General features: G+C 34.1%; 1 protein-coding gene across 1 annotated transcript; it reads right to left on the reverse strand.

Annotated features, from left to right (window-relative positions):
- Positions 1–7,088: 7,088 nt before the first annotated feature.
- Positions 7,089–22,527, reverse strand: LOC138331324 (uncharacterized). Its single transcript, XM_069278861.1, has 7 exons — positions 22,426–22,527; positions 18,466–18,584; positions 16,994–17,190; positions 16,112–16,226; positions 12,861–12,968; positions 10,120–10,316; positions 7,089–8,025 (listed from the first exon to the last, which is right to left on the reverse strand). Exons 2-7 carry the CDS (start codon positions 18,563–18,565, stop codon positions 7,900–7,902), a joined length of 843 nt encoding a protein of 280 aa, XP_069134962.1. The 5' UTR covers positions 18,566–18,584; positions 22,426–22,527; the 3' UTR covers positions 7,089–7,899.
- Between the last annotated feature and the right edge of the window lie 2,157 nt (positions 22,528–24,684).

Genomic DNA, 24,684 nt, shown 5'->3' on the forward strand with positions numbered 1-24,684 from the left:
TATGCCGGAAATGCGGATTCTCCTAATCCGATTCCTTTAATTTGCGGGTGAATTAGTAGGGAGGGCTGAAGTTGGTTGCGAGTTCCTAGTTCCTAGTTCCGTATAAGCTTAAACGGAACTCGGGTCTGGTTGCTAGTTCCGTTTAAGTTAAATGGAACTCGGGTCTGGTTCCTAGTTCCGTTTATTAAACGGAACTAGGAACTATGAACTCGCAACCAACTTCAGCCCTCCAATTAGTAGTGGGAGAATAATCGCAATGGGTACACGGTTGTGTTTTGACCTTGAGCGTATCGGTCGGTATATGTTATGGAATCGATCAAGCGCAAAATGCAGAAAGTTCATACAGTACTACGTTATTACGTATGTAGGTAAAACATTATATACGACAGGAAAGGTGTATCTTTGACAGGCTATAACTAATTTGGTATAAATAACTGCCTAATGTATAGATTTATAGGATAACTATATCTATTGGCACAACGCTTATATAAAGCATGTATAGCATAAGCATATACTATGTATAGTCAAGGTTCCGGTAAAGTCCATTTTGGAACATTGAAAATTTATATATTTTCACATAGAAATCCATGGAATTAAAAAAAAAAAACATACTTGGCGAATCTTATCGTTAGTGGTCGAAACAAATATTCTCTATGGATGTCAACTTATGTCTGTCTTGTGTCATGGGTATATTGAATTTTATGTCTAAATTTACGATCATGAATGGCAAAAAATCAAATTTTTTAATAAAAACTTGTTTCTGAAAATGAAACTCGCAGATAGATGCTTTACTTTTTTTAAATACAGTCTGCATGAGGAAATATCTGGGTTTGTATATCACCTTGTTCCCTCAATGGGCGCCGCCATATTGTATAGTCAAGCAGCTATAGTTAGGTGGATTTAACTGGAAACTACGAGAGATCGGTGCAATGGCACCTGCAAAGTTTCATAAGTTTTCCAAATAAATGTTCTCACTCATAAACTGTAGCTTTTTTCGGAAATCAAAGCTTGCTTTCCTCATTTTCTTTATACCAACGCGTGAGCGCTCCATGTTCTTTCAGGCTACTTTCGGTTTCGAGTAACAGGAAATTGCTACACAGAAAATGCCCCCGCTATATTAAATGAAGCAAAGTAAATTGTATTATAAAAACAATTTTTTAAATGAAAGTTTAAATATGAAACACATTTATCAATGATTGGTATGGGTTATACTATTATATCTATTATTTATGTCTGAGATTATTTGTAGAGAAGGTACTTCCGGTTGTACGAAAACAAACAGTGCACGCGATGTGATGTTTACTTCGTATAAACTCCAGCAAAACAACTAGATCAAAGATGAGCCCGATGCCGCATCTACTTTAGCTAAGTAAAGCTGAATGAAAATATAGTCTTTGTCAAAAAACATTTATCTGGGCGAAATGTGTACTTGTCAACTTGACATTCGCCGACGACACAACACCCAAAAGATTTTGTAAAGCTATTTATTTTTTTTATTTTCTTTCGTGTCAGTGACCTTGGTATTTCTTTAAATGCTCAACAAAGAATGCAAATTCATCTTCATGATCCTCTATACTACAGGAAAGTAGTTCCAATATGGCTGCTTCCTTCCTTTAATTTCTTCATTTTATATGACTTTTGAAGATAAGAATCCATAGCAATACACATTTTAAATCTTTAAAAGAAAACCCTAGTACATTTATTGACTTTTGAAATTGTCATTTATTGAAAAAAAATTAAAACTATTTGGCAAAATTAGTTTCCTTTGTCTTGGGAAAAACAGTGTTATAAAATAGTTTTTTTTACTTTTGTACTGTATTTTTATAGCAAATCTGCAACCAATGTATAGTTCTCACTCCACTGAACATTTTGGGGGCTATAAATCATAATCATTGCATTAGAAATTAATAACTTTTGATGCTTTTATTATTGGTCTCAAAATGACTTTACCGGAACCTCAAATTACTTTCCCTGTAGATTGTCAATGGTATAATAGTGAATAATGAAACGTTTGTTTTGTAAAAGAGAGAAGTATGTTAAATATGTATATTCATACATCATAGCTAATTATGTAAGTCATATCTATAGTGTAATGTGAGTATTTAGACGTTCGTGCGTATGTCTTTTCAGCTCCATATGCTGAAGCTCCATATACTGAAGCTCCTTATCATAAAGCGATACCAGGGCCCGGCACCATAATTCTTTCTCAGACAGATGTTTTACTCAAGCCTATGTAAAATCATATACTTGAGTAAAAAATCTGTCTGAGAATAGCTTTATGGTGCCGGGCCCAGAGATAGATATGCGGTAGTAGTATCCAGTTTGGTTTCCATATATCCGCAAGTCCTGTTATGTGTGGGCAGTATAAGAATGTCACTACTGTGAAGTCCTGTGTTGGCAGAATTGAGATGGTATCAGGCGGCTACTGGTGAGATGTCCTGTGTGGACACTGAGACACATCTTTCATGCGTCAGATAACTAGTGTTATCGTCCTGTGAGGGCAACTTCTTTGTGTTTTGTGTGAGCAAACTACTTTCTGGTGTCCTTGGTGGACTCCCATGATCCCATGTTTTGTATGTCCTGTGTGGACATCTATGTTCTAAGACATCCCGTGAGGACAGCTAATCCATTAGTCACATTTGTCTGGTATGGACAGTCTTGTGGAACTCAACCATAGTCCTGTGTGGGCAACCGTTGGCGTCCAGTCCATGTGATCATTCATCGTCTTTACTAGAAGTCCATTGACTCTGAAACTTTATTGTCAGTTTCCTGTGCCATGGTGGATAACAGACCACTCATCCATACATAACTGAACTGTTGGTATGTGTATGATGTATGTTTGAGGTGTGAATAGTGTATGAATCTAACGTTGAATATCGATGTAAATACTTTGTAATATTCTGTAAATGCTGTACCATTGTGTAATAAACTTATGTATATATTGTAAATCTGGTGTTTGTGTCATTTCTAATGTCTGCTCTTCAAGTCGTGCTCGTCCAAGATATATTTTTCTACAACAGAATGGAAAAGACCCACCTGATTCAAAAAATCTTCACCGCCTGTTTGCGTAGGCATTAGGTAAAAAATTTAAAGACAATAAGAAAAAAGTCATTTGGATATACCACTATTTTCTCTCATACCTACGGGTGTAATACTGGCTGGTCTCGTGTAATACACTTATGTCGTCTAAGGCAACCCATGTAATATAGCCTCGTGACGTCACATCGTCAACATGATTACTATTTTCTAGGTACAATTTTGATATTATTTACAGAAACTAGACTGGGTTTACTTTAAAAGATACAAACAACAGACTTTACGCAATATCACGCAATTGTCACATATGGAGAATTGACTTGCAGCCGCGTTGTTTTCTCGAATTTATTTCAAAATGGTAGATAACCATAGTAGTAAAATTGCAATAAAAGTCGAGGTATTAGAGAAAAATACTTCTGGAATCAGCCATCCATTACGGATGGAAATCCCTATTGTTTTTGTTGTGTTTTTATTCTTATTATTAAGGATTCCCCTTACGGATGGAAATCCCTATTGTTATTGTTCTGTTTTTCCCCCTTCTTTTTATTAATCCATCTTGCTTGCTGATAAGAGGAATATGCTGATGGTCGGTGGTTTTTGTACACTGCCTGATGTAATAGGATGTAAATCAAACAAATCAGTACTGTGAACCAGCGAATTTTCACGTGCGATGAAAAATGCGATTTGAATTTTCGAAAATTAAAAAAAAAAAGAATAACAGGCATTTGAAGTATACTCGCCACTTTTATCTTTACTAACCCTCCCCAAAATACAGCTTATATTTGAATGCACTGACCATGTATTCTCTATTTATCCCGCTCCACTAACAAACTGTATAACTAGTAGTATCTGGCAAATCCAGAATATGTTTTTAATAGTTATATAAGAAAGAATTCTGACGTTTTGAGTTAAGCTGTGCGTTCAGGAATACTATTGCTAACCGATATCCCTTTGGTAGATGCCAGGATTGGTTTTTCAGAATCATATTTTATAATGACACGTGTCTACATACTGTATGTTTAGTAATTCCATGGCTACTTATAGTACTATGTTAAAGAGTCGTAAAATCAGATAGATGTCACAATTTCAGTCGATTTTGCAATTTAGCATAATTCTATGTCTCCAAATTATATAGCTTTGACATAAGCCTATAATCAATTTATTGTTAAATATTTTATTATATCATTTTAAAATTACTTAAACAACCAAACAACATATTTCTGATTCAGAATCTGTATATATAGTGCGTTTCCGTAATCATTCCTCCCTAGTTAATACTTTGGTTATAGGGGTCACGGTGGCCGAGTGGTTAAGATGTCTAGACATATTACCACAAGCTCTCCATCTCGAAGTCGCGAGTTCGATCAGTTTCCAGTTACTGATCGCTCGTCGATGCTTTTCTCTCTGGGTTATCCGGTTTTCCCCCGCCAACAAACCTGGCACATCCTTACATGGCCCTGGTTGTTATAAAAACTTTAAACTTATAAATTCCAAAACCCCAACCCGTGGTCGAATGGTTAATATGTCTCGACATGTAACTACAAGGTTTACATCGCTAGGTCAAAGATTTTGGTCGTCAACCCTCGGCCTAAGGTTGCATTGACCAGCCAAACTCTTTCATTGGGGTTGAGATATTTTTTCTCCCATACTTGACAAATAGAATCTTACATGGGCCTGTCAGATGGACACGGATATCCCTGTTCACCTGACAGACCCATGTTTGATTATTTTTCTTCCAAACTAATACGAACCTTGATGGCAATCATAGGAATGTCGCAATGCGTCAAAATAAATGACGTCGTCGACAATAGACACCGCATGTAATGATGATGTCACGTCATTGTCTAGCGCGTTTGAGCTGTCTTTTCCCTACCGCGGTAAAAAACAGAGTTATCTTTCCCTAGCAACCGCAGGATAACCCTGTCAAGTATGGGAGAAATGTTTATACCGCAGTTGCTAGGAAAAGATAACTCTGTCTTTACCGGGGTAGGGAAAAGACAGCTCACACGAGGTAGACAATAACGTGATGTCATCATTACAAGCGGCGACTATTGTCGACGACGTCATTAATTTTTGACGCATTGCGACGTTCTTATGATGGCGGCGCTTTGGAAATGTTTCTATATGACTGCATTTTCCGTAAGTATACGATAAAAATAACCTTAAATGGACCTGTCAGGTGGAAAGGGATATCTCAACCCTTGGAAAGCCTCGGGTTGACAAGCCAAAATAATCCTTTAATCGGGTTGAGTTATTCCTGTCCACCTGACAGTCTCATGTAAGATTTTATTATTCCATTTGACAGGCACGTGTAAAATATATTGATTCATTCCTTGACATACCACCTCTCATATACCAAACAATGGGAGATTTGACTCTTCATACAGGCAACAAAGAAGCAGGTTTTGGTTCAACATTATTAACAGGAAATATGATTTAACAAACATTCAATTTTTTGTATTACAAAATTTGAATTAGTTTTGAATTTGAATTTGAATAAAAGTTATAAGTAAAGTTATCTCAAGCTAGTTAATAATTTTAATCGTGTGTTCAGTCTTTGCCCAAACGACTGAGTTGAAATTTTTACAATTTTAGATAAGTTTAAGTTCTTAATTCTTGAAGAAAAGGTTAACTAGATATTTGATACTTTAATAATGTATACTATTTTAAGTGCCTCGTTAGTCAAATCTTTCAGGACACTTTTACTCTAACTGGTACTTCATCTATCCTCACGGTGATTTTTTTACCCTATTGTAAATTGTGATACGTTAGTAAATAAAATATTGCATTTTATTGTTTTGTAGTGTGTTACATTGTATTGTATTGTATTATATTGAAGTTATTTAACCCGATGGATAAAAGTATCTCATAATACTTTGTGATGCAATATGGAGCAGGTTTTGGAATGAGAACGTTTTGTTTCCCCCAAGCGAATTCGACAGCTGATTTTTATTGTTTTTGATCTGCAATCTCTCGCATTCTGGGTTGTCTCTTTCGATAACAGAATGAAATTGGATATTCGTTTTTGAGTGCTATTACATTGAAACAGCGACGTGAAATATCGGGCACGTGTCTCTTTCTTTATGTAATTAACTTCTCTTTGTCTTTTCATATAATTTCGATTTGGTTATAATGCGACTTATATAGGGTATGTAATTGTATCCAAGACCGAAAATTAGAACACGCTTTTGATGACGTTGTACACAAATGACTATTTCCCAACCATTATGGTGTTTTTCATGTCGATATTAATTACAGTATTCGTTCACCATTGACGCCGCTTTCCCCCCGCCAGTTTTACAGGCAGAATTCTAGATAATAGTATTAAAATTGGAGATATATTTTGCGATAAATTGCGTGCAGATATTTCAACACGGGTTTGGTCGCTTTAAATTATTTCGCGTTGGAAAACAGGAAGTGTTTTTTTCTTTCTTTTTTGAGTTGATGACGTTTTTTTCATATCGATTCCTTTTTGAAAATTATTTTTTTGCTTCATCGATGTCGTTTTCTAGTCGTTTTAAATCACAAATACATGCACATTTATCAATTTTGTTCCCTTATACTCCTGGCTGTATAAAATAACTAATTATAATTCATTGTTATTTCTAAATAATTCAATTTTGCTTGTTACGAGCATTTTCATTGGCTTAAAAATTTACTTTATTAGCCCATAAAGGAAAAAATGGCGTCGCCGTTTATAACGTTGCTTCTGATTGACTGAGATGACGGCGTCATGATTTCATAGACAAAAGAGTCCAATAATGAATTTTGAATAATGAAGAGATTATCTTTAGTAAATTGAATTATAAGGACTAATTTGAATATCTTTTTTATGTTATGGAGATATAACACAAAAGTCTGAGTGTACTCTCATCATAAACTGCTTCGCGAATTACTTACAGCTGTAGAGTACACTCAGATTTTTGTGTTATATCTCCATAACATAAAAAATCTATTCAAATTAATCCTTAAATATGTTTGATAGTTTCTTGAACGATTCTTTGAAATCAACCATATAGAACTTGAGCGACGTCATAAAAAACACCAACCAATTTCAATTAAAGCAGTTTTAATACATGCTTTTACTGTTACATAACATTCAACAGTGAAATTATATAAATTGAAGAAGATTTAACAGAAAAGTAAACATCTTGCTCACTCTCACTGTTCACTAAAATTGAAATAATTTAAATCAATGGAATTTGTTTGTTGGCAGCATGTTTAAAATTTTTAAACTGTGTTAATTCGGCTTAATCATATGTAAATTTGACATTTTGGAAAATGTATTGAATCAAGCGATACACCTAATTCTCAAACAAGAATCTCTTTTATTCTTTTTAAACTTTTGCGCCTATAACTAAGGCGCTCAATAAACCAAAATGAATACCCTTCAAAAAAAGTCTTACCGAATACAGCGGATACTTTAAAAGGCCCACTACCTTTCCGAAACGGCTATTATTTTTTAAAATGGGAATGCCAAACGAGATCGATAATTTTGTAGAGTCGCAAAAGTTATTAACTTACCCTTAATACTACACTCATTATCATTTTTTGGAAAAAATTAATTTAAATGAATAAGATATTAATTTTCATAACGCGGGTCGTCTTGTGTTTCCCGCCGTTGTCCTAAATACCGCGCGGTAGTTGACTATTACTGCGCCAGACGGCTAAAAAACGAAATTATTCTCGGCAGTTATCACATTACGCGAGAAACCTTGCATTTGTTTGGTGTTGTAACTTCATCTAAGGCCATCGATATGTATTTTTTTAATGTCATTAATGTTTTCAATGAACCTTTAAATTTTGCTCCGGAAAGATAGTGGGTCTTTCAGAAGTTAGCTGGAATTTATACTATTTTTACTTTTAATCAAATTTAAGATTATAATGCTCCATCACGTGTGATTTGCCGGCTTTGTTTACAGAACCATCCTTTTTCAGAATCACCAGTGAAGGTATTCCTTCGATTCCAAACCTTTGGGACAGAGTGGCCTGGAAAACATGGATAACACGAATAAAAAAATTATTATGATCACGAAAATCTGATTCGCAAAATATAAGAAATGGCTGAATAATATACACTCTATAAGCTAGATAGCGAAAAATTAAAACCACTGAAATTTAATACACTCGTTTTAAGTTCAAATCGCGAAATTTTTTGCCCGCGAAAATAACCGGCAGTGATAGGTAAATAAATGAAGTTTGGATCAGGAAGTTTCATTGATGCATGTTAAAGATATTGTCGACAAAGCAAGGTAAAAAATCTTCCGTTTTGAGATGTCTGATTCTGCAGGTCTTGAACCTTTTATACATCTGTTGTTTTATTACAGCCTTATCCAAACAATGGCCGTTCCTTAATAACAAAGGGGACATCTATAAACTTTATTTGAAAATAACATATTTTTATTTATTCCAACACGAATGTTTTTAACCACGAATATTTCAATCCGTGAAATGATTTGAAAGCTTCATACCACACTAAAGTACCCACGAATAATTCATATTATGCAGTATGTTATATATTTTATATTTATTATACCAAAGTATTAATCCCAAACTTGAAAATCGGACGCTTTTTGCTTTCTTTCTCGTCCTCAGATATTAACGGTTCTTTAAAGGCCCACTACCTTTCCGAAACGGCTTTTAATTTTCAAATTGGGAATGTAAAACTAGATCGTTAAATTTGTAGAGTCGCAAAAGTTATTAACTTACCGTCAATACTACATGTATCACCACCTTCTGAACAATTTGATTAAAATAAATTTAAATGTTAATTTTCATAACGCGAGTCGTCTTATGTTTCCCGTCGTCGTCCTAAATACCGCGCGATAGTTGAGTATCATTGCGTCAGACGGCAAAACAGCGAAATCACTCTCCACTATTATCATATATTACGCAGGAAATCTTGCACATGTTTGGTGTTGTAACCTCATCTTAGGCCATCGGTATATATTTTCTGATGTTATTAATGTTTTTAAGAAACCTTCGTTTTATTACAGCCTTATCCAAAAAACAATGTAGCCGTATCCTTAATAAACAACGGAGGGGACATCTATAAACTTTATTTGAAAAAAACATATTTTATTTATTCCAACACGAATGTTTTTAACCACGAATATTTCAATCCGTGAAATGATTTGAAAGCTTCATACCACACTAAAGTACCCACGAATAACTCATATTATGCAGTATGTTATATATTTTATATTTATTATACCAAAGTATTAATCCCAAACTTGAAAATCGGACGCTTTTTGCTTTCTCGTCCTCAGATATTAACGGTTCTTTAAAGGCCCACTACCTTTCCGAAACGGCTTTTAATTTTCAAATTGGGAATGTAAAACTAGATCGTTAAATTTTGTAGAGTCGCAAAAGTTATTAACTTACCGTCAATACTACATGTATCACCACCTTCTGAACAATTTGATTAAAATAAATTTAAATGTTAATTTTCATAACGCGGGTCGTCTTATGTTTCCCGTCGTCGTCCTAAATACCGCGCGATAGTTGAGTATCATTGCGTCAGACGGCAAAACAGCGAAATCACTCTCCACTATTATCATATATTACGCAGGAAATCTTGCACATGTTTGGTGTTGTAACCTCATCTTAGGCCATCGGTATATATTTTCTGATGTTATTAATGTTTTTAAGAAACCTTCATATTTTGCTCTGGAAAGGTAGTGGGCCTTTAAGGTTATATGTTACGTAACAATTTTGGCATGCTATTTAGTCTTCAGTAATCTATCGAAAACCATATAAAAGTTCGATGTATTAAACTCTGAAAATCAGTCAAAGGCGAAGACAAAAATATGTGATGCCTTATAAGCAGTAGTTACATCACAGAATTTTTGTACTGTGAAAGTTCCTGTTTCATATCTTATAAATATGTTTAGATGAAAACATATCTGCATAAGTCACTTTACAAATACGAATAACCCAAACCCAATACGGCACATATAACTGTTACAGAAGATTTCAAGCAAATCTACCTTGATATCAAACATTAAATACACTGTTGTAAATATTTACTATTCAATGTTAATATATATTCTCCCTCTGGATAACTAGTATTTGAAAGTTTACCTTGATATCTCTATTACGAAATGGTAGGGCACACCACGGCATCTCGGCAAAGTATTCCTCAAACGATTTGTAATCACGGTCCATACTGATGAAAACCACTTCAACATCGGCTCCCTTTTCTCCCTGATTGTAGATTTTACTCAGAACTGGTGTGAATTCACGACATGGAGGGCACCAATGGGCAGAAAAGTAAAAACCTATATAAAAAAAACATTTTTTCATTGTAGAGTGAACTCTCGGTAATCCGGATTTGTGTCAAAACCTTCCGGATTGCGAATTTTCTAGACAGACAAAATTTGTTTACTTAGTAAATAAATAGATCTTTTCCCTGATATTTCCATCCGGAGTGTGAGGTTTCCGGACTAACGGCGTCCGGATTATCGAGGGGTTTACTGTATGTATATTAAAGATATAGATAATATCGATCGTCCATATGTAATGAGGAAATATTGTGAATGATCGCCTTTTGTCATCAATTTTTTTTTTTCCAGGTAGGGCTTTAGAGTTGTACCTGTTCTCCCTATTGCATCCTCGTAAAAGGCAACTATATTTGGAATATTATCTTTCTCCCTAACCAACTTTCTCCCTTGACACCGCCTCACTTTTGGCCTCCTGTTGAACGCTCGCCCACCTCTCTGAGGTAGACTATATGCCCTGTCCCCTGGCTGAGACACAACAAAGTCTATAAAAATCTTTGTTTCTGCTCCTGTTTATCGCTCAGCATTAAAGTAGTCGGACAACTGGTTTGCCAGTTGTCAGTATAATGTGACCGGATGGAGTGTGCTGCTCGGTGTCTTCAGTGGCATGCTTCAGTGATATAGCACTATGTAATGGACAAGAGTTCCACTATACAAGAAAACAAAACATGAATATACCCAAGTTTCCCAAAAAACGAACCAAGCACTTTATACACTACATACACGCTACACACTGCATACATGGGAAGCCGTCCTTACACGACCCTGGCTGTTAATAGGACGTTAATTTATCAAACAAACAAACAAACACATTCCATTTGTCTTAATTTGTATAAGCAGTTACGAAAAACAAGAATACCAACAAGATCAAACACCAATTTCTCGAGAAAAAACAACAACTTAAGGATGTATTCTTCTGTGGTTTCAGTCCCGTTGAAGTCTCGTTTCGACATAGATCAAAAACGTTATGAGATTTTCAAATACGATTTATCAATATCTGTAGCATGTGGTCTGTAGCAAATTTTGTCAAAAAATAACATTTCTATTTTTAGTAGATTTTTTTACACATCGATTTTAAGAAATGGCCCATTTGGCGGCCATTTTGAAATTGTGTCTTTTTTTGGCTTTGAGTAGAGCCACCGTTTTCCCATTTTTTACTTAATAAATTGTTTTTACTTAAATCATCACCGCGTAAGCATTTTCAGCTGTATCGAGTTAATTTTTGCTGTAAATCTTCACTGGATTCATGTTAATTAAGATATTGAACATTAATGTCTGATATGATACACTGTTGTCACTTTATTTCTACATTTAATGGTAATTTCACTTTTATTTTTTAGTCACTTTTTATTTTTAGTCAAAAATATTGATAAATAAATATTTAAATGGGGCAAAAAAAAAAAGCACACGGACCCCCCATTTTTTCTGCCTGATTTAGAAAGAACAACCCTTTCCCTATTGATATGCAAACTATTGACAAAAGTTTAATACCAGAACTTTTTCTATAAAGGGTTAAATTTGACAAAAATGGCTGGAAATTGTGCATTTTGGAGCTCAAAATTAAGGGGTAGGGGTAGCATATGTTGTTATTTTGAGAAAAACTATGACTCTTATTAATCATAACTGGTATATTTTTAATGAAGACTACTTGAAAATAAATCTACAAACATCCATACATATTCAAACACCTCATTAGGGAATTATGGCTTTAAATTCTATTGTATGTGGTCAAAACTGCTAAATTTCCAATAAAATCCACTATTTTCTCATTTTGGTATCTTTGAGCGACAATAGCTCAAAAACGAGCACACGGACATATGTTTTTTCTTCCATTTTCTTTCATGGTATGAACTCCTATTTCCAAAAATCTATATGAGAAAAAAAGTTTAATACAATTTGTGAACAATCAATTCATCAAAAGTCCCACTATAATCGATATATTGACCTTGACCTATATAACCTGACGACCTCTGTGGTGTATCCTTGATATTCCAGGCCTAGGCCTGCGATTATTTCCTTTGGGGGTTGCAGAGAGAGCGACACCCATCTTCACAAAGTTACCCTGTCAACCACAGTGTACCGTTATTTGATTATTTTGATGTGCATCAAAGGATCAGCCTACCTGCTTACACAGAGTCGTCAAGTTTTAAAAGTGTTTACATACTGTAGTACAAAGTACATTATTATTTGTTTGCATTTTATGGATTGTTTGTTTGTTTGTTTGATTATTTTAACGTCCTATTAACAGCTATGGTCATGTAAGGACGGCCTCCCATGAATGCAGTGTGTAGCGTGTGTGAAGTGCGAGGTGCATATTTTTGGAGACTGCGGTATGTTCGTGTTGTGTCTTCTTATATAGTGGAACTGTTGCATTTGTGGTAAGATGATCTAAACTAACACATTTGAAAGAATAACTAGATTCAAATTAAGAACCATATCAACAAAGTGTCAAATACAAATGTACATCTATTCTATATAAAAAAAAGATAAATAAAGTATGTTTCTTTGTGTTTACATATTATTTTCTCCAATGATTTTACTTACATAGCGTATTTTTCCCTTCTAATGCTATTTCTGTAGGTACTTCACCGCCTTTTATAAGAATGTTATCTCCGAAATAACATTTTAGAGTGGCAGCATCCATTTGGTGTTACTAAAACAAAAGAATATCATCAACAAACGAATATAACTGTACAGAAGATTTTAAGATGATACTTCCTATAAATATGTGAACACAGCACTCGGGTCACCTATTACACATAACCTTAATGTTTGCTTCCGCGCTGTCCGCTAAACGTGGGTATTCCGGAAAAGCACTTAAACTTCTCGTAGTCGGGAAATGTATCATCGGAATAAACTGACGTGAATATTTCCGTAAATGCAGTGAAGAGATATAGAGATTTACATAACCATGAACTTCATTCATTTTATAATGATTACAAAAGAAACAATGGTATAAGAGGTTAACTGTAGCTTACCTCTGGTGTGAAAACTTTGCAGATTTGTTTATTCACTCAACACAATAAATGTATGACAAAAGGTCAAAAGTATACTAGAGTTTTTGTGCATCACAGGCAAGTATATATGTAAACATGGGTGTAAATTAATAGTACATGAGATACACACACGCGTTATAGAAATACGGAAGTTTTTTTAACATCAAATTGTAAATGTATATACAATAAAGTCACATGCATCTGAAACAAGAAATGTAAGTCTCTTTAATGACATTCTTTGGTTAAATGAAATAATATTAGTAAAGAGCTTCTCATAAAAAATTCTAAACATCTCTTAAATTTTAACTTTGCTTGAATGTTTGTGAAAATAGGATGGGATATATTTTAATCTTAATTGTTTAACATATAAATTATTACATAGAAACAAATAATGGAATTCATCTCCTATACCCATACATAACACACTTAGGCCTAGTACGTAACAGATAACTCGAGAGAGGTCTTAGTGTAAGAGGAAACCATAGTTCCCGTAGAAAACGTTTACCCGACTTACTGTACTTTATAATTTTGGTCTGTCAGAGTTTCTTCCCTTTGCCTCATTTCAAGTGGTGGGAAGGGAGGTAATTCTGATTAATCAGACTGGGTATACTATGTTCCATTATTCCTATATAATTCAATTTTGCTTGTTACGAGCATTTCCATTGGCTTAAACATTTACTTTATCAGCCCATAAAGGAAAAATGGCGTCGCCGTTTGTGACGTTGCTTCTGATTGGCTGAGATGACGGCGTAATAATTTCATAGACAAAAGAGTCCCAAAATGAATTTTGAGCATTGAAGAGATTATCTTTAGTAAATTGAATTATATGGATTCATCATAAACCGCTTCGTGGTTCATTAAGAGTACACTCAGATTTTTTGTGTTTTATCTCCATAACACAAAAAAATTATTCAAGTTTTAAAATCCTTAAATAAACTGGATGAAAGAATTATGTATTTTTTTTACCTGTGTAATGTATTGTTCCATAACATGTGACTCATTAATTAAGAATATTTGAATTTGAATTATAATTTGTATTACAAGTTCAGTCCACATGCAGGACCTGACACGAATTTCCAACCAACAGTAATATAGAGATAAAAATACTGTTGGTTAGAAATTCGTACAAGGTCCCTGTTGTTCAGTCTATATAATCAAGGTGAATGTTTCCTGTTAATTGACAACACAAAGGCCTGTGAATAAGACCCACCTCTCACTTGGGCAGATTTAAACATTATTCAATTATTTCAGAACAGAAAGCGGTCCAAAATCAAATAAAAACCCATCTTGGCCCGAGGCATATATTAAATGCTCGCCTTTATTTTTTGGTTTCTTTTGTTTTTGTTTTGTAAAAACATCTTCAAATCGTTTAAAAATATCAAAATATTAATTTAAAATAAAATATTTTCGATGAAACATTGAGAACCATCATATCATTGTTGTCCTAATACAAGGGCGAAGGGCACGGAGTGCGAAGCACTTCTAAGGTAACATGTACACGAAAATATAAGAAAAAACACAATCTTCAAAATTCAATCCTACACACTGACAGCTTCATTTTGCGGCCGCCATTTTTCATACATATGGGGAGGTTGTGCGTTGCTCCGGTACTGCTCTCCCCAGTAAATATATATTTAACTAATGCAAATGCATAACAGGAGTAATTAAACATTTTTTTATTATTCAAATAATAATAATAACACTTTGAAAATTAAAAGCTTTAGAATGCAGTCAAAATATCCATCAAGGCGAAGATGAGCACAAGGAATCATGACGTCACATAACGTCAACAAATGGCGTGAAACCATAGGATTCGCATGCGCGGCACTCCAGGCCTTGAATGGACACAGAGAAATCCGAATCTTTTAGTTCATTTCTTTGAGTTTATGTTAGACATTTATTACATCACATACTTCTATAGTTTAAAGTGCGTCCTTTTATTTCTAAATTATGTCTTCTACATGAAATAGAAAATAAAATAAACAAGTAGAGCTTCGCTCTTCCCTTGCCGTGCATGATTTATATTAAAACATTTGGCTGTGCCCTTTAAGTCCTTGCCTTCAGTCATATTATGATATGTATTTTAAATTATTCATATCCACCGTTGATATCATGTAGAAACACACGCTGGTGTGCTTGATAGTATGTATGGTTTTCTACAATCGATATAAAAATGAAACAACACACACTCACTGACTCTTAATGAAAGAAATTTTAATATATTAAGGTACAGTAACAAAAGTTACGATAGAATCATGTAAAAAAATGTAAAATATTAAAAATCAAATACCCAGAAGACCATATGTATATCTCCGATATGATGAATAACAAGAAATTAAATAGAAATTGAATAGATATTATATAAATTAGCAAACACAAACACTTATACGAAATATATTGCAACTTTGATTGTAAAGGTAACATCACGCATACAATGCATATTAATCTCGCTGCCCATGAACAATTTGAGATAATCTGTACATCATCCTGTGTTTGGTAAAGCTATGCAATTTGTATTTGTTGGCAAATGGAAATCGTATCAAAATCCATAGAAAACTAAAACCAAGATAACTAGGAAGAAAATATTTCTGTGTCTTATTTATAACCATAATATCGTTATTTGATTCATTAAATTTTACATATTTAAATTTATATAATTTAACAATAAAGCCAAATTATTAATTACATGTGCATCTAAATTATCTCATTTCATAGTATATTGTACTGACTTATTTATAATTTTTAGTCAAATTGCTATGCACAAGCTAAAGATTATAACCTATAAATTTTAATCAAATTTAAGACTGTTCTTTTGCATAACGTGTGCTCTGCCGTTAGTGTCCACGGACCCGTCGCTCTTCAGAACCACCAATGTAGGAATTCCTCGTATCCCATGCTTCTCGGAAAGGGCGGCCTGAAAAATGTCAGACGTTTATAAAGCATTATCATTAATACGAATTACAACATTTTATACCAAAAGTTTGTCAAATTGTATTTTTGGTTACACCATAGTTTACGAGGTCTTCGGGATTTATATAGATTTAAATAAGTTTTAATGGTTCATAAAACAATTTGAAGTGGTGTTCCGCAAGGTGGTGTCTTTGTATCGTTGTTATTTATTGATATCTGACACTACTGGAGAGATGCTATACCTAAAGAACGAGTAAATGTAAACTATTGTATAACCTAATTGTGTCATATATGATACATATTTCTTTCACCGAGAACAATGTTAATTTTTATATAGGTATTATAAATGACGGAAGCAGCATGGATCAGTCCCTTATGTGACATGTAAGGCTGATTTAAAAACAAAACAACTTGATGGAAACAAAACGTGCTATAAGAAAAACGAGTGGCTAAAGACTTACTTAATGTTGAATTTAAGTAACTCGTCACATGTATCCATTGACGAAATTATTTTTAAAAAAAGTTACATAGCGTACTATTGATGGCAGATCTCTCAACCGAAACTGTTATGCATTCGGTTATTCAGTTATCAGTTATAAATCAGATTAGTTAAACGCTTGAAATATATGTGTTGCATAATCCATATACAAGCATCTAAAAGATCATGAATAGATGTCGGGAGTTGGACCGGATGTTGGATTTGAGTAGTGTTTGCCACCCTAACTACCCCCTCCCCGGCCCCAGACCGCACATTTACCCTTCTGAACATACCTTCTTGTCTCTAACGCTGAATGGTAATGCAATCCAAGGCATCTCGCCAAAGTACTCCTTAAAAGACGCCTCGTCCCGGTCAGAACTAATGAAGATCACCTCAACATCATCTCCCTTTTCTCCGTTGCTGTAAACGTCGGCCATAGCGGGAGTGAACTGTCGGCACGGTGGACACCAATGCGCAGAAAAGTACAAACCTATAAAAAACCATGTGTATCCTAATATTGTTTTTATTTATACACGCAAAGACAGTCTATCAAATATTAATCAAAATTATACCATATATGTGTTAAAAAGTGTGATAATTTTCTAGCAGGCATTACAAATGATCATCCACCCGTGAAGACTAAATCAAACTCTAGATCAGTCCATTACAAATTGCAGGGTTGACTGAGTTAACATCATTTTTCAATCACTGTTTTTTTCTTTCTTGTTATGAAGCATGTACTGATTAAGTCATTGCATCAATTACCATCAATCAATTGTCACTGCGTTTCATGACAACATCCCGGCATTATGGGTCACTATTTACTCAGTTCATCAACTAAAAATGACATTTCGCCCCAGCTCACATACAGTATACATTTAGCAATATTTTATATGTGGCGAGATGACTACATGCATGAAAAATATTTTGGTTGCTCCCAAACTAATTCGTCCCCGAAAATTCACTTCCAAGGTGAGAAGAAGAAGCAGTTTGATTGGCTAATTTGAAAGGTAACCAGAACTTGACCCCTTATGGGATGTTGTCAGATCATCTTATCAAACGAAGTGATCAAGCCTCGGGTTGTTTAGCCAAAATCTTTCTCTCGGGTTGAGATTAAAGGATCTGTATTTGATCAGACTTGTGTAGTATGTTTGTATAACACTAGTGATGTTATAACGATATGAAGTGGTGTTCCACAGGGTGGTGTCTTTGTATCGTTGTTATTTGTGATTTCTGACACAAGCTGGAGAGTCGATGTACATATACAGTCAGTGGCCATACATGTAATACAGTACGGAAGGGATTTTTTAACTTTATATTCTTAGTCATTTTACATTTTTTTTAAAATCCTCTTCAGAAATAAATTACAAGCGTAAAAACTTCAAAGTTGACAACATAAAAGCTAGTTTCATATAAGCGCTTATTTTAAAATAATGAAAATATTCTTTCGTTGTAATATGCCCAAGTTGTGAGCGATTATATCCAAATGCCGTTAATTAATATAGAAAGCCAATTAGTTCTTAGTCAGTACATATAATCTTGATACGATTGAACGCAAAATTACTTTAGGAATAACAATTGAAAATTTGCAAAATGACTAATAATAAATAGCAAAATTCTCATTTGCGTACAGTATTATGGCAACTGACAGTGCATGTACCTGTTTTTAAACTGAAATATCCTACGTATCTTCTGAACATTATTATTGACTAGCAGTTAGTTTTATTTTTTAAATCACGATAAAAGCGTGAGGTTTTTTACTTACATATTGTCTTTTTTCCTTCTAGTGCTTTCTCAATGGGTACTTCTCCCTCTTTTGTGAGAAGGGTATCTCCCAGTTCTTGTTTAAGGGCGGCGATATCCATTATATCTTATATGTAAAATCTGCAACAAATGTATGAATACAATTAATTCATTCACCCCTGAAATTTCATAATGGACTAGTCTACTCTTTTATTAAGAGGAGCTTAGATATGTTTTCAAGGGTGAGTGGGTTAATATGTAAATGTGTATAAAACAATTGTATAAATTATCATAAATGTTTTATAGTATCTGCAATAAATCTGAAATGACGTGATCAATTTAATATATGCAACGGTACGGCAGCATATTAGGGCAACTATATAATCTTATTTATCTTGTACGTACAAGACAGTATCTTGTACGACAACTTAGTATTTTGTACTTACACGTTAGTATCTTGTACGTACAACTTAGTATTTTGTACTTACAAGTTAGTATCTTGTACGTACAACTTAGTATTTTGTACTTACAAGTTAGTATCTTGTACGCACAACTTAACACCTTGTAGTTACAAGTTAGTATCGTGTACGTACAACTTAGTATTTTGTACTTACAAGTTAGTATCTTGTACGTACAACTTAGTATTTTGTACTTACAAGTTAGTATCTTGTACGTACAACTTAGTATCTTTTACATGCAAGTTAATATCTTGTACGTACAACTAAGTATTTTGTACTTACACGTTAGTATCTTGTACGTACAACTTAGTATTTTGTACTTACAAGTTAGTATCTTGTACGCACAACTTAACACCTTGTAGTTACAAGTTAGTATCGTGTACGTACAAAATACTAAGTTGTACGTACACGACGTACCAGATACTAACTTGTATGCACAAGATAAAAATATTATGTAGTGGCCCTAATACGCCACCGTACAACTCTATTACATGTAATTAAAAAAAAACACATTTTATTCATCTACACACACACACACACACACACTCACACACACACACACACACACACACACACATATATATATACAGTTCATTGATATCAATACATCATATACAATACCATTGTATTAGCATAAATAGGATTCGGACACTTAAAATAAAGCAAGTAACTTTTCCCACACCATTCAGTATGCTAAGTTTCCGAGACGAGCTTTAAATATCAGTGATTCCAAAACGTCATAAACATGTGAATTATATAAATGTTATAGTGCATGCTGGATGTAGAACACAATCAGTTTACTATTACACATAGTTTAAACGTAGTGCACTATGACTTTAAATATAGTACACTCCAGGCGCGGATCCAAGGGGGGGGCGGACCCGGCGTACCCCCCCCCCCCCTAAAATAGGAGAGAGAAAAAAAAGAAAAAGGAAAAAGAAGGGAAAAGAAAGGGAGGGAGGAAGGAAAAGAAGGAAGAAAGAAAAAAAAAGAGGGAGAAAGGGAAAAAATTAAGGAATTAGATATAGAGTGGGAATTAGACAGAAAGCTCCATATCCTACCTTTACCGTTTGATGTTATCATTTTAAAATCTAAATGTATTCGACTTTGTGGTACATACATGCATGAACATACTTGTATCCAGGCGCAATGGAATAATTATATATTTTTTTTCGTGTAAGTTAAGGTTTTATCTCCATCGCTTAAAAGGTACAATGTATATCCCTTCAAGTATTTACTTTTTCAAAAAAAAAAAAAAAAAAAAAAAAACCGATAAAATCCCAATATATTAGATAATTTATTGTCATTAATATTCAATATTGACAGGTTATATCTCGATATCCTTAGCAATAAAAGAAAATGGGAGGGGGTGGGTGGAAGGAATTGAAGCTGGCCATGAGTCTTCGTTGGTTGACTATATGTCATGCCCTTCGTTTTCCAGGTTGTAAATGATATATTACACATTTTTGAATCAGCATTAAAGTCCTGTATTAAATCCTACTATCAATTCACAAATGTGTGCGTACTTTCAAAACGCCAGTTACAAGATCACTACTGACGCCGAATGCTTCTAGAAGCCTTTTATTTGTCCTAAGAAAATGTTTGTAAAGAAAAAAGTGGAATGCGACAGAGAATGAGAGCTTCTAGGGTCTAGGTGCACCCCATGGCCAGATGCCTTCCTATTTTGTTTCAATAAAAACATATCTTAATGATAATGTTATAAGATAGGCAAACGATGTTAAAAAATTAATGCACATGACAAAAGGCTCCCTATTAGAAAACAGGATGACAGCAATGGTTCCTGGCACCGTATGGCCATAGACAAGACCACTAGCCTTCTTTTCTTTCATTGTCCAATACACGAATTATGAAGATTGTGTAAGTTAGGGAAAATGAATTATCTAATCTGAGAGATAATGTATAAAAGTAAAAGCTTATATCGTTAAAAAAAGTTCACATACACTTTCATTAGTCCTATAAAAACCTTCGATAGGCGACCCCTAGCTGCAATATTGTAGCTCAAAAGACTTTTAGACTGAAAATGGTGTCTTCTTTAGAGCTACAATTGTTCCCTATTACTTCAAAACCTTCAAAAAAGTATGAAAAACTGTGCCCGAGTGATTTTCGGAGGCAGTGCTCCACTACGATACATAGGGACCAATTCGTACCCGGCCTAAAGACATAGTAGGCCGGGTACGTATATTCGTTCTAGGCGGCCCCCAGACCCCCATCCTTTTCTTTGCTTCGTGCCTCTATGAATAGATATTCAGATTTTAGGCAGTGCAATTCTGTAACTTTGTATTCAAAATATGACATTAGACATCAAAAATAATAAACGAACATTTTTACATGGCTTCAATTATTTTTTGGAAAAAGTATACATTTATTCGAGGGCTTCTGGGGGCCTAGGCGGCCCCCAGACCCCCGCCCTTCTTCGCTATATGTCCATATAAATATTAAGATTTTGATATTGCAATTCTGTAAGTAAAAAAAAATAAATCAAAACTTCAAATAAAAAATATGACACTTGACACGAAAACCATAAATAAACATCCTTAAATGGCTTCAATTATTTTCTGGAAAATGTGTTCATGAAATCCTCAGAATGCAGGATTTTGCACCATTTATTCGAGAGCTTCTGGGGGCCTAGGCGGCCCCCAGACCCCTCGCCTGATTTGCTTTGTCCCACGCCCCCTCTAACCTCAAAACCTAAATCCGCCCCTGCACTCATTCATATAGTGTACTATGGTACAAATGCTATTTTACCCTCAACTGTATATATATAGATATGTAATGTATTATTGATAAAGTATATAGAATAATATATATATATATTGCATAACAAGTTTACTTTTAGTTTAAACGAAGTGCACTTCAAGTTTAAATGCAGTACATTCACTACCGGTGCTCGGTCTTCGTGTACTTGTGTGTACATGTTAGCTTACACACAACTCAACCGTAAGTATTGTTAAAGCATTGGTGTTTTTGCTTAGTTCAGTTGTTTGTTTTAGTGTTTTAGTTTTAAAGCATATCGACATCTAACGGTCATTTAGAACAGAACTACTATCTTTAAAAATGTAGGAACAAAATGGTCAAGATTAAAATACATGTACATGTGTATGTGTATTATTGGAGATACAATGTAAAATGTAAATAAAAAACGTACAACATACAACTTCAGGTAAATTTCCCGTGATTTCCCATAAGTAGTGAAAATATTCTTCTATTGAAAATGAAAACCATCGGTAATATTAATAAGAAAATATGTATTAGTTTATGTACCAAATAACATGGTCAATAATTCCTAACAGATTTTCAGTGGTCAGTTTATACATTTGTATATGGACATGGTCAGTCTTGTCACGTGACTTTCCGTAGCGTCCATAGTAATATCCCTAACAAATGCAGTTTTAATAAATGTAGAAATTAATAGATATTTTAATATTATCATAACAAATCAAAATAGTATATAAAAGAAAATGCAGCATACTTATAGCAAGTACATGTAGATGAAAATACCTCACCTGTAATTAGAACTTTGAATTTCGTCTATATGACCGCTGTAGTTAATCTGATCCTACAGTCCACACATCAATAACCTATAGCTATATATTGATCCCACTCCAAGGCCAAGAGGCCAAATGCGCATGTGTCGTGTACATGTTGTACCTACCTACCACCCTGCCGTACCACAGGTATAGTAAATAACGGACTCGTAAACATGCTGACTACGCATGACAAGTTCTTTTACGTGATATACATGTATCTATCTTTGCTGATTTTGTTGTACAATGTAGTTGTATTAGTATTTAATGCACAATTAAAAAATGATAAAAGGAGCATGTTTTATTGTAGTGTATTTAATGAAAGTACATGATAACGATATTCATTTGTAGGTCACCTATTAGCTACATGATTGCGTATGCAGAATAAAAAGATGCACGTACATGTATATACAGCTAATTTACAGCAGATTGCACATTGGCTTTTCTCTCTCTCATACATACATATATGTATGAGAAAAACGCCAATGTGCAATCTGCTTCTAAGTTAACATGTACGGATGTAATACCGGTATGCATTTTTTGTATATGCCATGTCCACTTTGGCTGTACGCAATATTACCTTAATTAATGCAGGTTATGAATTTGTTATAATACAAATGTATACTGAAATATAAAGTTTACAAAATTATTCTTACATGTATGTGGTTTTTTTTATGATTATTTGTTTGTTTTATCACACCTGTCCATTATATTTGTACTATATATTTCACACTATTTCTGTCTTGCTACTCTAAATCTAAGAAAATACAACTTTGTTCTTTTCGAGTAATCAATAAACTTATATAGAATTTGCACAACCCGTACTCCCGTGCATCCACATCATTTTTAGGTTTAAATTCTGCTAAACTTATATACCCCGTCGCCAAAATGTCTCTTAATGAATATAGTTTATTCCATATTCATTAAATGGTTATGCCAAAATGCATAGTATACGTTAGCATTATTTTGACATTCTATTGTTGCCAATCCAACTGTATTGAAATAGATACATGTAGTTTAATCATAAAAATGCAACTGTTTCTGCAACAATTCTAAAATCGTGGATTTTCCCACATTCCTACATATACAGTATTACATCTATACATAATGTACATATATATATTATTGTTGGTCTAACGTACATGTATTAGTATGATAATCATGAGACTATATGACTCTTTCATATGTACATATGTAGGATAGAACTATTCCACCCGAGGGTACAGAATTTTGGGTCAGAACCGAGGCTTGCCGAGGTTTCTGACCCAAAATTATGTACCCTCGGGTGGAATAGTTCTTTCCTACATAATTTACATATGAAAAAGTTATTTTCTCACATTGCTTGTCGAGTTACTTGCACGAAAGGTGAGGCAGCCATTTTGTTACAAAATCTTAACTTCTTAAATAATTGATCGATTTTAAAAATAAGAACGCCATTCGAAAGAGCTCATCAAAGTTTGGTTTATATTAATAAATATAAACAAGAAATCTTAGGTAAAACGGTTTGAAATGCAAATTAAACAAATGAAATGGTAAATAAATCCGGCAAATCAATCGAAACAGAAGAAAAATGACGTCAACTTTGGCTGATATGACGTCATTTGATTGTTCGGCAATTGTGACAGATATGTAAGATAGATTTATCTTACATAGCTGTCTTTCATGGGACAACTCTATCTTACTGCTTAGCTATGTGAGAAAAGTACGCGTGTAACTTCTAGAGTGTATATTAACTATCAGAAATGAAATGCTTTCTTTTCACTTGTAATTATTCAACTTTATAAATACAATTAAACTTGCTTGGGAGAAGTCACTGTCGCATGGGTTTAGGCACGGAACACTATGATGCACCACATTGTTTCAACCCCTGACTATGCCGCGCTACATGATATATATATTCGCTGCGATCGCTTCATTTTGTCTGTCCTTCACAATATACATGGATATTAGCATTGCTACGCTAGCCTTAAGCTTAACCTTGACCAGTTACTGGACATGCTATCATGCCGGTAACTGTCAACACGTACACAAATAACTATATACATACCCGATTAATGTATTGTATTGATATGGATTATTTAAAGTGTGTACATACGTGTATACGTGTCCAGTCTTCTCCCGGATTATACGATTGCTATAAATAGAACACTGGTCAGTCTGGTATGAATCATGTAAATAGCTAGCTACGGTTTATTTATGTACATGTGTTAAACAAATACGAATCGGAATACCTCGCCT

This window comes from Argopecten irradians, chromosome 9 (assembly GCF_041381155.1).
Source record: "Argopecten irradians isolate NY chromosome 9, Ai_NY, whole genome shotgun sequence".
Classification (NCBI taxonomy): domain Eukaryota; kingdom Metazoa; phylum Mollusca; class Bivalvia; order Pectinida; family Pectinidae; genus Argopecten; species Argopecten irradians.